General features: G+C 38.9%; 3 protein-coding genes across 6 annotated transcripts; 2 read left to right on the top strand and 1 right to left on the bottom strand.

The window, feature by feature from the left end:
• LOC109725234 (probable CCR4-associated factor 1 homolog 11) lies at positions 859–1,344 on the top strand. Its single transcript, XM_020254336.1, has one exon. The coding sequence runs from the start codon at positions 859–861 to the stop codon at positions 1,342–1,344; it is 486 nt and encodes a 161-aa protein (XP_020109925.1).
• Positions 1,341–1,706, top strand: LOC109725233 (probable CCR4-associated factor 1 homolog 11). Its single transcript, XM_020254335.1, has one exon. It carries the CDS (start codon positions 1,341–1,343, stop codon positions 1,704–1,706), a length of 366 nt encoding a protein of 121 aa, XP_020109924.1.
• Positions 3,750–14,693, bottom strand: LOC109724839 (110 kDa U5 small nuclear ribonucleoprotein component CLO-like). 4 transcript variants are annotated; one of them, XM_020253777.1, is made up of 11 exons: positions 14,387–14,693; positions 13,661–14,290; positions 7,964–8,032; positions 6,675–7,868; positions 6,473–6,571; positions 6,189–6,347; positions 5,801–5,886; positions 5,518–5,716; positions 5,314–5,424; positions 4,912–5,118; positions 3,750–4,536 (listed from the first exon to the last, which is right to left on the bottom strand). In XM_020253777.1, the coding sequence occupies exons 1-11, from the start codon at positions 14,558–14,560 to the stop codon at positions 4,438–4,440; spliced, it is 3,027 nt and encodes a 1,008-aa protein (XP_020109366.1). In that variant the 5' UTR covers positions 14,561–14,693; the 3' UTR covers positions 3,750–4,437. The 4 variants fall into 4 exon arrangements, with proteins under 4 accessions (XP_020109366.1, XP_020109365.1, XP_020109363.1 ...); XM_020253776.1 differs by having other exon boundaries at positions 13,661–14,303; positions 14,436–14,692; XM_020253774.1 differs by having other exon boundaries at positions 13,661–14,330; positions 14,577–14,683.

Raw genomic sequence — 14,786 nt, 5'->3', positions numbered from 1 at the left:
GAACCCGAATCCGACGGATTTTAAAAATCCATATTCAAACCCGAACCCGAACCCGAAAATTTGAACCCGAAATAATTATTTCTTTTTTCAATATTTCAAATTATATTATATTAAATCTAAATTTTTAAAATACAAATTCAAATATAACATCAAATTTTTATATACATATTATATATAATACAAAATAAATTCGGATTCGGGTCGGGTTCGGGTTCGGATCGGGTACAATCAAAATCCATATCCGAATCCATATCCGTAAGGATTCTATGTTTTATATCCATATCCATCGGATATATCCATTTCATTCGGGTTTGAGTTCGGATAAAATTTCGAGTATCCATATCTATTGACATCCTTAATTTCTACTCACAAGGCACTCATAGGACAATTGAAAAGCAACCCTAGAAACTTTGAATACTACATATTTATCCCTCTAAAATTTATAATATCATACACATTTGTCTAAACATTAAAAATTTCTAAATATGCTTGACAAAGCTTTTCACTGCTCTAGAAATTTATCGAAAATAAAATTGTTTAGTTTGTTGGAATATATAAATTTTACTTTAAATTTCAGAGGAGAAAATACACAAAAGAAATTTAACATTAGGGAAAAAATGTCCAGTGATCTCAACTATATATAGGCTGTTCCGTAATAGCTAGCCCTCCAAATTTAATATTTTTAATTAAGTAATTTTAACCAAAAAATTCCGAAGCGAAACTCGAAACCCATTACAAGTAGGATTCCACGGTGGACGTAATCCTATAAATACATCTTTTGGTCACCCCCATGCAAATAGAAAGAAGAGAAAGAAGAGAAAGAGGAGAGCATCTTCACGTACGTACATCAAATTTGCCATGGCGACTGGGGTGGTGGAGGTGCGGCAGGTGTGGGCGGAGAACGCCGACTACGAGTTCTCGCTGATCCGCTCCGTCGTCTGCTGCGGCCGCTTCTGCTTCGCCGCCTTCGACACCGAATACCCAGGCACTATCTACATCCCCACCCCCGACGTCGACCCCCGCGGCCTCTCCCCGACGCAGCGCTACGAGCTCCTGAAGCTGAACGTCGACGCCCTCCACATCGTGCAGCTCGGCCTCGCCCTCTCCGACGCCGCCGGCCGCCTGCCCGACCTCGGCACCTGCGGCGCCTTCCGCTTCGTCTGGCAGTTCAACTTCTGCGACTTCGACCTCCTTGGCGGCTACCCCCACAACCCCGACTCCGTCGGCCTGCGCTTCTCTCGGAGGGCATCGACTTCGGTGCCCTCCGCTGCTACGGCCTCGACTTGCGCCGCTTCGCCGAGCTGCTGGCCTCGTCGGGCCTGCTGGGCCCGGCGGCCGGCATGATCTGGGTGACCTTCCACGGCGCCTACGACTTCGGGTACGTCGTCAAGGCGCTGCTCGGCGGCCGCCGGCTCCCGCCGCGGATGGACGACTTCCTCGCCCTCGTCCGATACTACTTCGGGCCGCTCGTGTTCGACGTCAAGCACCTCATGCGGCACTGCCAGAGGATGGTCGGCGGGCTGGAGAATGCCGCGAAGCTCCTAAGCGTGCCGCGGGATGTAGAGCGGGCCCACCAGGCCGGCTCCGACGCCCTCCTAGCCGCCCGAGTCTTCGCCGAACTCACCCGCGTGTACTTTGCCGGCCGCTACGACATCCTCGGGGCCTTCGCCGCCGGCGTGCTCTACGGCCTAGAGCCGCTTCACTAGTTCATTCTTGCTACTTTTTCTATGCATTCCCAGTAATTAATCATTAATAAAGTTTAACATCTTTTTTTTTTTTGGAGAATAATAAAGTTTAACATCTTTGTTTTTTTTTTTTTTTTAAGAGATAAAAGAGTTTCTTGATCTTGATTCTTGAGTTCTGTTTCCTGATCGATTGCTTGCTCTGTGTAATATATTCGTGGAATAAAGTTGCTAGCTATATACTCCCTTACATGTATATTGCTTTTTGCGCTTTTAAGTTATTTTAAATGAAATTTTGAGGATTCGCACTATTAAATATAATTTAAAATTTTTAGAATTTTTAGAAAATAAATTCATAATTTTTCTAAATTATAATAAGATTTATCAAGCCGGTAGAAAATAAACGGTCAAAATTGAAGTACATCCTAAAGATAAATAATGGAATACCTCAATTTGAAATCAGAGTTATTGATCTTTTACTAAATAGTAAATAGAATTTTTCTATCAAAAATTTAATCGATTTCGATTCTTTTACATCGTTAAACTAACAATTATTCTTTACCGGCCGTTAAAAGTTATCAATTTTGATATCTTTTAATCGTAAAATAAATAATATCGAAAAATTCTAAAATTTAATTTTCAGGAGTTTTAAATGCGCTAAATTATGTTTAGAGGTATGGATCATTGATTCGAAAGTTTTATCATCAAAAACGATTTATGAGTATAAAGATGATTGTATTCATAAGAGTATAATAAACCTCTCTCTCCCTCTCTGTCTCTCTATATATAGAGTCCGGCTAATATACTTGTATGAGTATAGGCTTCTTTGTACTCATAAGTTTTCGGTCATTAGATCTATTCCTTTTATTGTTTTCATCTGTTAGAACATACTATTCAACCAACCATCCACTCAACCCTACGGGACCTAACTCTGGAATTCGAGTGAATTTGGTTTTGGATTTGAAATCTTTCTGTTTAAATTGAAAAGTGATTTGGTTGATAGAGCAATATATTAGACTCCAAATGGTAGTTTCATCCTCAGTAGGAACTAAAGGGTGTTTTTGAATAAACAACTCGCGGCAAATCCGATCGCAAATTGTTCGATTTCCGAATCAGTGAATACAAGTACAAATCACGAACTACGGAGATACCGCAAAAGTGAATATTGCAGGAGAGGAAATTGGTATGCCATACAAATTGATCCAAATCAGTTGTTTCTAACAGGGCATTTTGCCAAGATCAGGGTCGACAAGATCACTGTCGGCGACGACGTGCTCGGTTAGACGCCGCACTGCCGAAGCAGATCTGCATCTTCTCCATTCTGCAGCAATTCCCACATGTTCTGTATCTCTCTCTGAGGAGGCAATGAAGTACAAATGATAGAGGCTTGTTCTTTGCACTCTGCTGTTACAGTAACTACTTAAAATCAAGAGGAGGATTAAAGTGAAACTGTGTCAAAAACAAATGCAAATGAAAGCATGGCCAAATTGATGAAATCCATTATATATTTCTGCAATTGAGACCATCAAATGCTACATTCCGCGCAATCAGTAAACCTGATGAGAAGAGTAAAAATCTAGTTGACTAATTTTATCTCATCTTATGCCAAAATCTGTAGCACTGAAAGATTGTTGAAGCATCAATTTCGGCCGTGTTTTCGACTTTTGAGTCAATGTTTCAGGCTGCTCTGGAGTGTTCTTATAAGGCCACTTCTTACTCAATTGCTACGCGCAAAAACATATTTTATGCAATGCGTCTGAGCTCCAAATTGTAGATATTCGAAAAAAATGTCTTGCTCAAGTGGCCAAATTAATAAAGTGTTTTCTCAAGCAAAGCCAAACAGGCTCTAATTACTGAAATTGGAATGCTTCTTTACAAAGTATAATACGGAGAAAAAGAATTAAGAAAAAAAGACATTCCGATCAAATGATTTAAAATAGAAATAATTTTCCAGACCCAGAAAAAACAAAAAAGAAAACGTTATGAATTCAAATTTTTGCCATAGTACAAGTCTACCAGTAACTCTAAAGTACACAGAAAGAAGGGAAAAAGACAAAAAAGAGAAAATAGGGTGAGTAGGCTTTTCATTCTTCAATTAGTTGGAATAAAGTTTCTACAATAACATGACACTTTTGCTAACCAAAGAAACCATAAGCTCATGCAAGTAAAGGTAGAGTATTACAAATCCGTAACACGAATAGCAGTGTTTTCTCAAATAGCTTTACTCGAGCAGCACTCGTAAAAACTGACGACCCCAGCAACAGTATCTCCTACACAGCATACACCAATTTACACGCGTGAAAAAAATGGTAATAAACGAAAAATACACGAACAATTCCTACAAGGATTTTTCTTCCTCAAGATCACGATAATTCATTAATTAGCTCGATATGAAAGTATGTAACTAAGTAAAGAGTTTTAGTAAAAGAGCCTTTTTGATACACGGATATCGCATAAGTTACAAAGAGAGCAGGAATGGAGGGCAAAACAAAGGCTCTTTTACCAGTAAAGCCTAGTAAGTTACAGGTGGATAAAATATCCAGGCACAAGCGACATCGCTATTTGGCAATTCAAACAATCAACATGCAAATCAACCTCATTGCTGCGCCTCAGTGTTAAAGGGTCAGTGCACAAACCCTACAAGATCTAGACAGGGTAAGAGAGGATGAGCGACAGACGTTCTTCGGAGCGGGGACGGGTTTTTGTACGCCATTTTCTGAAAGCTACAAGATCTGGGTCTGAATCAATTCTTATATCACATCATCTGGAGATGTAGGTCCGCAGCCTGTTGTGCGAGCTCATTGACCATAGCCTCATCGAAGAACTTATTGATACTAACATCCTCGCTCATGCCCTGAAAGAATAAAGAAGCACACACTTATATCCTCCCAAATATGCACAAGCAACTGCATGCGACAACAAGACAATCAAATAAACCTAGTAGCAGACTATCAAAATTTGAAATCAGCTACATTCGATGAAATTAATCTTAGTAGTTTGTTACTTATCATCGATGAGAGTATGGACATGGGAAGATTGGCTTCAATCATAGTGAAAGAGATTTAAGAAAAGGACAAGCGGTTGCAAGAAAACAATGTGAAAGAGTTTGAAACGTGTGCTAAATTGGGGAAAGCTCTTATCACTATAGTACACATCGTAGACTATAGATGCCAAAACCAACTTCTTGGAGAAAATAAAATGATTCATTGCCTAGATAGGAGAGCATTACCTTGCGACGTCTGGTTTTCACCATGAACTCACGAGCGAGGTGCTGTATCGGGGCCGGTTCTAGAGGCCGGAGAACAATACTCTTGTCGAGGGGGTCACCAGGAACTATAGCCCAGTGATCGAATACCGAAAGGCAAAAAGCTTGCCCCTGTGTGTGGTATCTCAGGTCCGTCTCAAACCCAAACGATTCAATCACCGGCAGGAAAGCCTGGTTTATTTATTATTATTATTATTTTAACGTAAAACACTAGTTAGCACAGAATTGCAACCAAGTGGTTATCTGTAAAACTAAAATGCAGGGAACCACAATTCACCTTAAAACAGAGTGATATGTAATCACCTAATGGTATTCCTGCATTTTAGCTTATTTGTAAATAAATAGTATGGGTCCAAATGACAATACCTTAACAATATATATCGGCGTGCCAGGCTTCGGGACATCAGCTGTTACGTGTCCACGTCGTCTGGACAAAACCGTGTATATCGCAGATACACAATCAATTGGAGTTTGGATCTACAAAAATCCATACGATAAACCATTAATGAAAAAAATAAAGATAATAACATATAGGAATAGGCACAAAAGCCTATGATAATAAGTGGTTACCTCCACATAATATACGGGCTCCATAAGCCGAGGATTAGCCATTAAGAATGCTGAATAAACCACACGTCGAGCAGTGGGAATGATCTGGCCGCCTCCCCGATGCAAGGGCTCTGATGCTATATTTGCATTCAAGATTTTGAACTTAACATTCCTGATGGGTTCATCACAAAGAGGGCCTTCGCGTGCGCCCCACTGAAATCTGGAATAAGAGGAAACCAAATGTCAGAGGAAGTGTGGCCAGAAACTTCAAAAGATGAAACCGAAATTGGAAGTGATTCTCTACCCCTGAACGATAGAATCCTTCACGGCATTCAACAAGTGTTTGTCAACTTCACTTGGAAGAGTATCATCTAATAGAATGTTTGGGCCCTGCAAGTTAGACAAAGAAAACCAACAAGTTATCAAAGTTCTGAGAAATTATTAAATCTGTATTGGAAATAATGGAAATTGCACAAAGGCATATACAAAGGTCACATATAAAAGCTCGATATTAACTACAGAGATCATATGCATGAAACTTAACTAATGCACAAAAATAAACAAACGAAAGCTAACTAATTGAAGTTATGAAAACCACTAGGCTATGCTGGAAACTAGTTTTGTTTTTAGATAACATAGAGACAAATTTTGATACCAGAAAGCCATCAGTTTGAGTTATGATCCATTTTTACCTGCTTATCAGGTCCAAAAGCCCATATTGACCTTGCTGAAAGGAGATCCCAATCATAACGCTTCTGGAAAAAGTCACTAATGTCTCTTTGCTTCGAGTCGATGCTCACAAGACCATTCTCAATATCTTCAGCCAATCCTTTTTCCAGTGGCTCCGCAACCTATTTTTATATTAAAATGACAGAAGAGAAAAGCAAAATAGATAGTTGATGTGATAATAAATCTTTATTCTCGAAAGATAAGCAAGATAGAAAAAGAAATGAGCAGATGAACTTAGACAACTTACCATTGTAATTTTATTCCTTTTGTTGGGCGTTTCAGCAAAGCATTTCATGGAAGAAGTATCCACCACCGTCTCACAGAAAGTCACAACAGGATCTGCCACCTAAATTAACAGAACAAAAATATCACACGATGTAAGGCAACAACGCCCAAACGGCAAAACTGTACCAAATAAAAAGGTAATACACACAAAACGCTAAGCATACCTTAACTTCAACTTCAGAGTAAAGCTCCCTAAGATCCTTCATTATACAATCGAGATACAGCTCGCCAGTTCCCAGAATAGTATGCTCTCCCGATTCTTCCACCTTGGTAATAGCAAGAGGGTAACTCTTACTAATTTTCCGAAGACCCTCAACCATCTTAGGAAGCTCGCTTGGATTCAACGGCTCAGTTGCAATTTTTACAACTGACAATGTATTAAACCTAAGTGGCCTAAATATATAAACATCTTCATCTACTTTATCTGGGCATAAAGTTGCAGTCTTCATGATTGACGCATCCACACCTTCAATCAGAACCCAAGAACCAGCAGGAGCTTTACTAATAGGGATTCTGTAACGTGCCTGATAAACCCACAACTTAGTTACTTCTTTTCTAGTCATATCTTCTTCATCGTCAGGAGAATAGCCTTCACCAAGAACACGAACAGTCTGACCAGTTTGTATAGTACCACTATAAACACGCCCAAAGGCATCAAAAACACTACAATCAGACTTCGGATAGAGCTTGGTAATATTAACCATCAAAGGCCCTGAAGGATCACAATTTTTCATAGAGGCCGCAATTTGCGAGTCTAGAGGACCAGTATATATATGTTCTATCTTTCTTTGAGCAGCACTCTTGGCTGAGGGTATGTGTTGAACTAACATGTCAGTGAATCCAGTGGCAGAACCAAAAACAGAGCTGCAAGCTAACCTAAGTAAGGGCTTCACATTCAACTTATAAGCTGCGTTGTTCAGCGTCACACCCAATTCAACGAGAGTGGCCTCAACACTCTTCTTGTGTTCTCCAATCACTTGGCTGTAGAGTTTGTACAAAGGTTCGAGAATGAACTGGACGAAGGACCTATCAGCTCCTTCCTTTGGGGGTTTCTTCCGGAAGGTTCTAGTATCAGGATGGAAGTATAGATCTCCCCAGAGGCGGGACGCAAACTTGGAAGAGTCAAATGGTATACCGTGAAGCTTTACGTATAACTTTGCAAATGACTGGAGAGTAAAAGACCAGCCGGCGGTTGCACTCGCAAAACAGACATTTCCAGCCACAGGGTCCACCAGCTGGGTCCCACCTACAGTGGTGGAGCAAGAGGAGATCAGATCATTGATTACCTCCAATGTGTGTCGCAACTTGAAATAAGCGTCATTTGGAGGCAATTTGAGCTCTGATATCAATCTATCAACCTAAAACAGAACAAGAGCAAAAAGAAAAATTAGACTTGAATCCGCTAGACGACAAAATATCAAAAGAAGCAATCAAGCAAAGTTTAAAGTAATACCTTATTCAACACAACTACAATGGGCAGTCTTTCCTGGATAGCATGGCGTATAGCTCTCTCAGTGTTTACCTGTTCAATCAATATGGAGAGTATCATCATATGCGTTAATAATAGTATCTTGAAACAAGAAACAATGCCACAAAGATCTATGCCTAAAGAATAACAAAAATAAGCCACAACACAAGATGATTTCTTTTCATCAGCTAAGAAAACCGGACCATTAGTCTTCCCAGATTCACTTGCTTTAACAAGAATTTAGTTTACAGTTCTATCTTCACAGTTTAAACTATAATATTCTCATAAGCAACATTCCTATCTACTTGTCATATCGTTTGAGATTGTTCAGAAAGGAAGATGTAAAGAAAAGAAAACTACAACCAAGCGTAAGCAGAAAGGATAGATTCACATACCACGGTAATAACATAATTTTACCACACTTACACACTAAAAAGCATCGATATCATATATTGCTAGAATATAGTGATGCCAATATTCCTGGGGAGCATTATACATAAAAAGGAAAGGCCAGTGCAATGTTGAAAGTAATTAGCTTGAACTTGATGGTCATGGTCCAAAGTCTTGAGAGCAGTACCTCATGAAAAAATATCGACCAGTAAGATTGCTTTAGAGACTAGTGAGGATCTGCTATGTTACAAATATTAAGTAACAGCCTTTTTAATTCAATACACACGAGGTCTCACTTCACGCATGTTTGTCCACGGACCCCCACATTAGCCGGAACCCCAAGCACTAGAGGTCGTTTTAACATGCTACAGGATTTTATAAATCAGCAAAGAGGCCGGGGGCGAAGATAGTTTAACTAACCATCACCTATTAGCACAAACTTAGATGATAAAGGAGCATCATCCTTGAGATTTCTAGTTAAACTTCAACACTCCAGTTCTTTATCAGATTCAGTACCATATATGATAGTCTTTAGATGCTCCACAAATAAATGTCAAATATTTCTCCAAGTTCTTAATCTTTCATACATTTATCAAAGTGGATTTTTGTCCCTAAAAAATTATGATATGAGATACTGGGTATAAATCAAAAGAACACCACTATATAAGAGGTTATGGTACATTATAAAAGAAATTCATAGAACAGACCAAATAGTTGCTATAGCATCTAGTAACTACATCTCATATAGTATTTTGGACATTTTGTCATGAAATCTTAGTTCTACCGGTTTTGATACGGAAAAAAATATATATCTATGCAACCACAAGAACCACAAGGAGAATGAGAATCCAGCACATCTTGCCTCATAAGATTAACAACTTCATATAAGCTGATGGTTTCTATTAAAACCTACTGTAACACAACAGTTTTGAGGTTGTATAATAGAAATTAAAAGCTGCAGAGCAGAACTTCGAAATTATGTTCTCTTTTACATAGAAAGTCATGCAACAGTACTAGAAGTGTAATGAAAAGAATAGTACAGAGAAGTAAATATTGGAGGCTGAATCAAAAAATAAGAAAAGAAGGAACCAAGAAGGAGGCCATAGGCTACAAGCAATGAAAAATTATACTTTTCATCAATACAACTCTTTCATACATCATGTTTGCTTGACAATCCCCACATCCCAAAACAACAAAAAAAAAAAGAAAGAGCACCCTCTTTTGTACCTGTAGTGGAATTCCATAGGGCTTTTTTGAAAATGAGAAATAGTACTATATTATTCTAACCTTTTAATATGACAGTATCCTTTGCTACCCAATTCTAAGCTTTTACCTTTCAAACTAAGATTTACCAAATCTATATACCTTCCAACCAGTCAATCTTCAGGACTTTTTAACTCTACTTTCTAATATTCTAAATAACCAAAAAATACAGCTGGAAATCAGTCCAAGCATTTCAAAAAGTAGAGAACATATAACTAAGACTGAAAATTGAATTACCAAACTATCCCCAATTGGTTATTTGTTTCAACATATGATACTAAGATTTATTTTTCCTTGATAAAGAAAGGATGATTTACAGTTTTTCATTTGGTTAGGAACATACAAATTGAATAAACCGTATATAAATATAGCAGATTTTTTATTCCATATGCATGTATGTCATATCTACATACCATATATATCCGAACAGAATAAAAATGGTGTTTTGGATATCGACAACATAACTGTAATACTTGATATTATTGCCATTAAATTTTAAAAAAAAAACTACGATTCATATTTAGTGCAAATTTACACCTCAAATCAAATGAGAAATATGTCGACTCTGTTTGAACGGAACCACAAGGAACCAACATTTTCCAGTTTGTTTCATTTTCAAAAGTATATAAATCAGCTTTCGGTGCGATTCCATCCCCAAAACCAACCAAACTGACTGAATGTACACCCGTAGAAGAAGAATACTAAAAGAAATAAAAATAGTAACACTAAATAGAAATAATAGGCTCCATTCAGCCAACCCAAAAAATAGTTGAGACTAAAGCCTGATTTTTGGTTAAAATAGAAGTTATAGGCGATATACGAAGGTAAAACTTGGGAAACACTGAAAACAAAGATACAGTCAATCAGAGAAACACACTCGATATGCATATAAAGCAGATAACTCAAATTTTTAATGCCTTGTGAATGAGTGCCACTTTGTTTAGCGAATATGATGTCTCACTTTTCCTACAGCCTACAGATACAATGCCACCAAGAGAATGCACATTGTAAGCAAGAAAATGAATCTCAGCGAGAAAAGAATTTCCAATTCCCAATAACCAAAGCTCTGATCAGCACTTATGTTTTCAAGCCAAAAATCCAATTTACTTAAAAGAAGTATCAACTCTAGTCAAACAACAAAGCTCCAGCCAGGACAACTAAGCCCCAAGTTGAAATCCCCTCATCAACTACCCAAGTTAGGAGCAGCAATCTCGAGTTAGAGCTTCTGTTTCCAAGTTCTAGAAGCTAATTTCAGCATCTCTTCACAACATAAAACTCCATTTTTCTTTTTCATGCCTCTCAAGTGTCGAAGTTGTTTTTGACGACCAGTCAAACAAAATTTTAAGAGCGGAATCACGCATTCTCAACTCAATTCAGAAGATACCACAAAATCCAAAGTCAATTAATTATTAAGTTAATCAGTAATCTCAAGTTAGAGGGTTTTATAGGAAAAGATTGACAGAAGTCTAACAAGTAGTAGTCAATAAATTTGAATACCCCACAATGCACTCGTGAAAATATTGATCCCAAAGTCTTCCACTAGCAACTTTTTTTCGTTCCTACAAATAAATATGGAATTCCAGCAAAAATGAGCACTATAGAGCTTGTAAAACTTAACACAAAACTCTACTAAAAATCTAACTTTATGCAGATGCCTTCATATTTCTTATTAATATGACAAATTAGCCTTCTCAAAGCAGTATTATGTTGTCAACCTATTTACATGATTTTTTTTTTTCTTTTTCAATTTAACAGATCTGCCTATCTTGCTAGCTAATGCTGATATTCACCAATTTGACATTTTGAAAGTAAATATCATATACAGCCCTTGCATGAAAACACCAATTCCATATGGATTTAATTGATCCGTGAAGACTTAGTGCCATAATGATTACAGACTACATGAGTCTTGAATTACAATAGCTTGTGCTTAGTAACAAGAATTTAGCTCTGTCTATCAAAGAATATAAAGAAAGGAAGGTTCTTGTTTGAATCAATCAACATTTATATTTCAAAGGATCGAAGCACAAATGAAATGCAATCATTAAACGAGAGAGCATTGTAATTAAAGAGAAAAGAAAGGAAACTTAAGACACACTGAAGGCGTAGAACCTAGTTTGCACCCCCTGGTGCATAACCTAGTTTCAACTAAATATCCCATCATCTTTTAAATTGCAAGAGATTGCTGCTTTGATTGCCCATTAATGCCCATTAAGAGAATTTAGCATTAATGCTGAGCATGTACACATGGCTTATAACACAGTTCAAATGTTCAATATAAAAAGGATCAACAAGCTTAAGAGGTTCAATCATTATATAAAGCATTTTCTTCTATCCAGTACATTGAGCCTAGAGCATTTTCTCCTATCCAGTAGTACATTGTGCCTATTCAGTCATGAAAACTTCAGTTTTGGATTTCACACCCATTGTTTTGTTGGGGAAGGTAGAAATGATTTGAAGCTTTGGACAAACATTGAGTGAGGAGGTCCCCGGAGACGCCTTGTTGGGGAGCCTCCAATCCGCTGCCACGTGTTAGTTTTTATACATATCTTAAAGGAAGTAAGTTCGGATTTTTTTCATAGATTCAAATCTGTTTTAGACCAGCTGTGGAGAAAACGATCTAAATTGGGAGTATAACTTTTGCATAAGAGCAATGTTACCTGTTCCCCTCTAAACTAGAGGTACAACTTACATTCCACTCATTCAAGGGTTCTTATTCCCTACTAGTCTTATCAATTATTTTTTTTGGTACTAAAAATCTAAAGGGTTTTGTGAACCCTAGGATGCATATAGGGGCTGTTTGGTTGCACGCATTTGCAACGGCAGTGCAGTTGCAAATGCGTGCAGCCTCAATTCCTTTGTTTGGTTTAATGTAATTGAGTTCAACTGCTGCAGTTCTAACTACACAAGAAGGTCCAAATGCTGCAGTTGGAACTATATCCAAATTGGCCGTAGTTCCAACTGCAGCAGTTGGTGAGGGATAGGATCACCCACAAATTAATAATAATAATAAATAAATAAATAGCTAAATAAATAAATAATATATGTATATAGGTAAATAAAAATACTTGTAAATAAACTCATACTAATAAAATTTTTTAGACAATACAAGCTTTGTGCAAAAAATTAAATTTTTTAAATTTATTTTATTTAAAATATAAATATAATTTTTTTAAAAAATTTTTATAGAATGTGATCGTGTATGTTAATTTAATAAGTTTTAATTAATTATAATTATTAAATTTGATAAAAAAAAATGAGAGAATCGTTTAAATTTTAAAGTTTGATTTACATATTAAAATTAAATAAATTAAAAATTTTAAATGTGTCGATTAATAAGTTGAAGAATATTATATATATCTACTTATTTATTTATAAATAGTAAATTTAAATGATTAATAAACTTATACAATTATTTTATGTTTAGTGAAGGTAATCTCACCATTCTATCTAAAAATGTGACAAAATTCACAAATACAACTATCAGCTTCATATTACCAAACAGAAGAAATGTAACTGCAGCAGTTGCAACTGCGTAAAACCAAACAGACTAGGTGTAGTTATAACTGCAGCATTTGCAACTGCATGTATTTCCAACTACACTGTTTCTGCAACTACATCCAACCAAACAGCCCCATAGTGTAAGATTTACACCTATAGATAGGTGTACATGTAGCATTTTCCTTTGCACAATGGCAATTTGGATTATTTTATCCACAGCGGGTGTAAAATGGATTCAGATTTATGGAAAAAAAAAATCAAAATAATTTCCTTAAGATATGTGCAGAAGCTAATACTTGGCAGCACTCAAAAGGTTTTTTTCAAAAACATTTTTTGTCTACTTAAAAAGATTTATAATTCCAGCCTATCGGGCGAAATGGCTATCCCAGAGAGCAAGCAATCATATCTATCAGTATTCACACTCTATTCCCGCGACCGAACACTAATTTAGGGCAGCAAAGCATTACAATCGGAGATCCGTCGTACATAACAACGAAATGATGAGGCAAAGATCGATCACAGAATTACCATCACACCCTCGGCGGCGTCGACGACCAGCACGGCCCCGTCGGCGAGGCGGAGCGCGGCGGTCATCTCGTCGGAGAAGTTGACGTGGCCCGGGGTGTCCATGATGTTGCAGAGGTACGACTTGGCGGTGCTGTCCTCGAGCACGAGCGACATGGGCACGGCCTTGATGGAAATCCGGCGCTCCTGCTCGTCGATCCGCGTGTCCGTGTAGCGCACGTGCCGCTCGCTCTCGGGGTCGAAGGTGGAGATCTCGTGCGTCTGCTCGACCAGCATGTCCATGAACGTGGTCTTGCCGTGCTGGAGGTGGCCGACGAGGGCGACGTGGCGGACGAGGGAGGGGTTGGAGGCGAGGCCGAGGAGGAACTCGGTGGACACGTGGGTGGCGGCGGGAGGGGCGGAGTTGTCCCTGACCTCGAAGCGGACGGTGCGGATCGGCTGGATGATGGGCTGCTCCAGGGGCTGCTCGTCCTCGTCCATGACGAGGGCTTCGACGCCCTCGCCGAAGACCTCCTCGGCGGTGGGGTAGTACTTCTTGTCCTCGGCGAGGACGATCTGGGAGGCGGCGGCGTCGGTGTCCATGTCGTCGGCGGCGGCGGACGCGGAGGTGATCCACCCGTTGTAGTTGCCGAACTCGTCGTAGAGGCTATCGTCCATGGCTAGGGTTTTGGATTTGGGGTTTCGGGGTTTAGGGTTTCACGGAGGAGGAGGAAATNCCTCGTCCATGACGAGGGCTTCGACGCCCTCGCCGAAGACCTCCTCGGCGGTGGGGTAGTACTTCTTGTCCTCGGCGAGGACGATCTGGGAGGCGGCGTGGTCGGAGTCGGCGCCGTCGGAGTCGCGGTCGGAGTCGATCTCCGGGCCGATGTAGTTGCCGAACTCGTCGTAGAGGCTATCGTCCATGGCTAGGGTTTTGGATTTGGGGTTTCGGGGTTTAGGGTTTCACGGAGGAGGAGGAAATAATGGTGGGGGGAGGGGGATAGTGTTAGGGTTTTGGAATGGTGTGGAAGAAGAGGGAACGAGAATTGTTTAGAAAGCAATTGTTTAGAAAGCACTTGTTTTTTCCAAAATAATACTGTAAAATAGTATAATTGGAAAGTAATTTTGTAAAAATTAAAAAGCTAATTTG

Source organism: Ananas comosus, linkage group 19, assembly GCF_001540865.1.
Source record: "Ananas comosus cultivar F153 linkage group 19, ASM154086v1, whole genome shotgun sequence".
In the NCBI taxonomy this organism is placed as follows: Eukaryota; Viridiplantae; Streptophyta; class Magnoliopsida; order Poales; family Bromeliaceae; genus Ananas; species Ananas comosus.
This window is presented reverse-complemented; position numbering and strand designations above follow the sequence as displayed.

What these genes read in the sequence shown, in the direction of transcription:
- LOC109725234 (XM_020254336.1), top strand. Translation starts at nt 859, where the DNA reads ATGGCGACTGGGGTGGTGGAGGTGCGGCAGGTGTGGGCGGAGAACGCC.
- LOC109725233 (XM_020254335.1), top strand. Translation starts at nt 1,341, where the DNA reads ATGATCTGGGTGACCTTCCACGGCGCCTACGACTTCGGGTACGTCGTC.
- LOC109724839 (XM_020253777.1), bottom strand. Translation starts at nt 14,560, where the DNA reads ATGGACGATAGCCTCTACGACGAGTTCGGCAACTACATCGGCCCGGAG. An exon ending in GCGAGGGCGTCGAAGCCCTC is followed by an intron (nt 14,291 to 14,386) that starts GTCATGGACGAG and finishes CTCTACGACGAG; the next exon opens with TTCGGCAACTACAACGGGTG. An exon ending in CTTTTGGACCTGATAAGCAG is followed by an intron (nt 5,887 to 6,188) that starts GTAAAAATGGAT and finishes TCTAACTTGCAG; the next exon opens with GGCCCAAACATTCTATTAGA.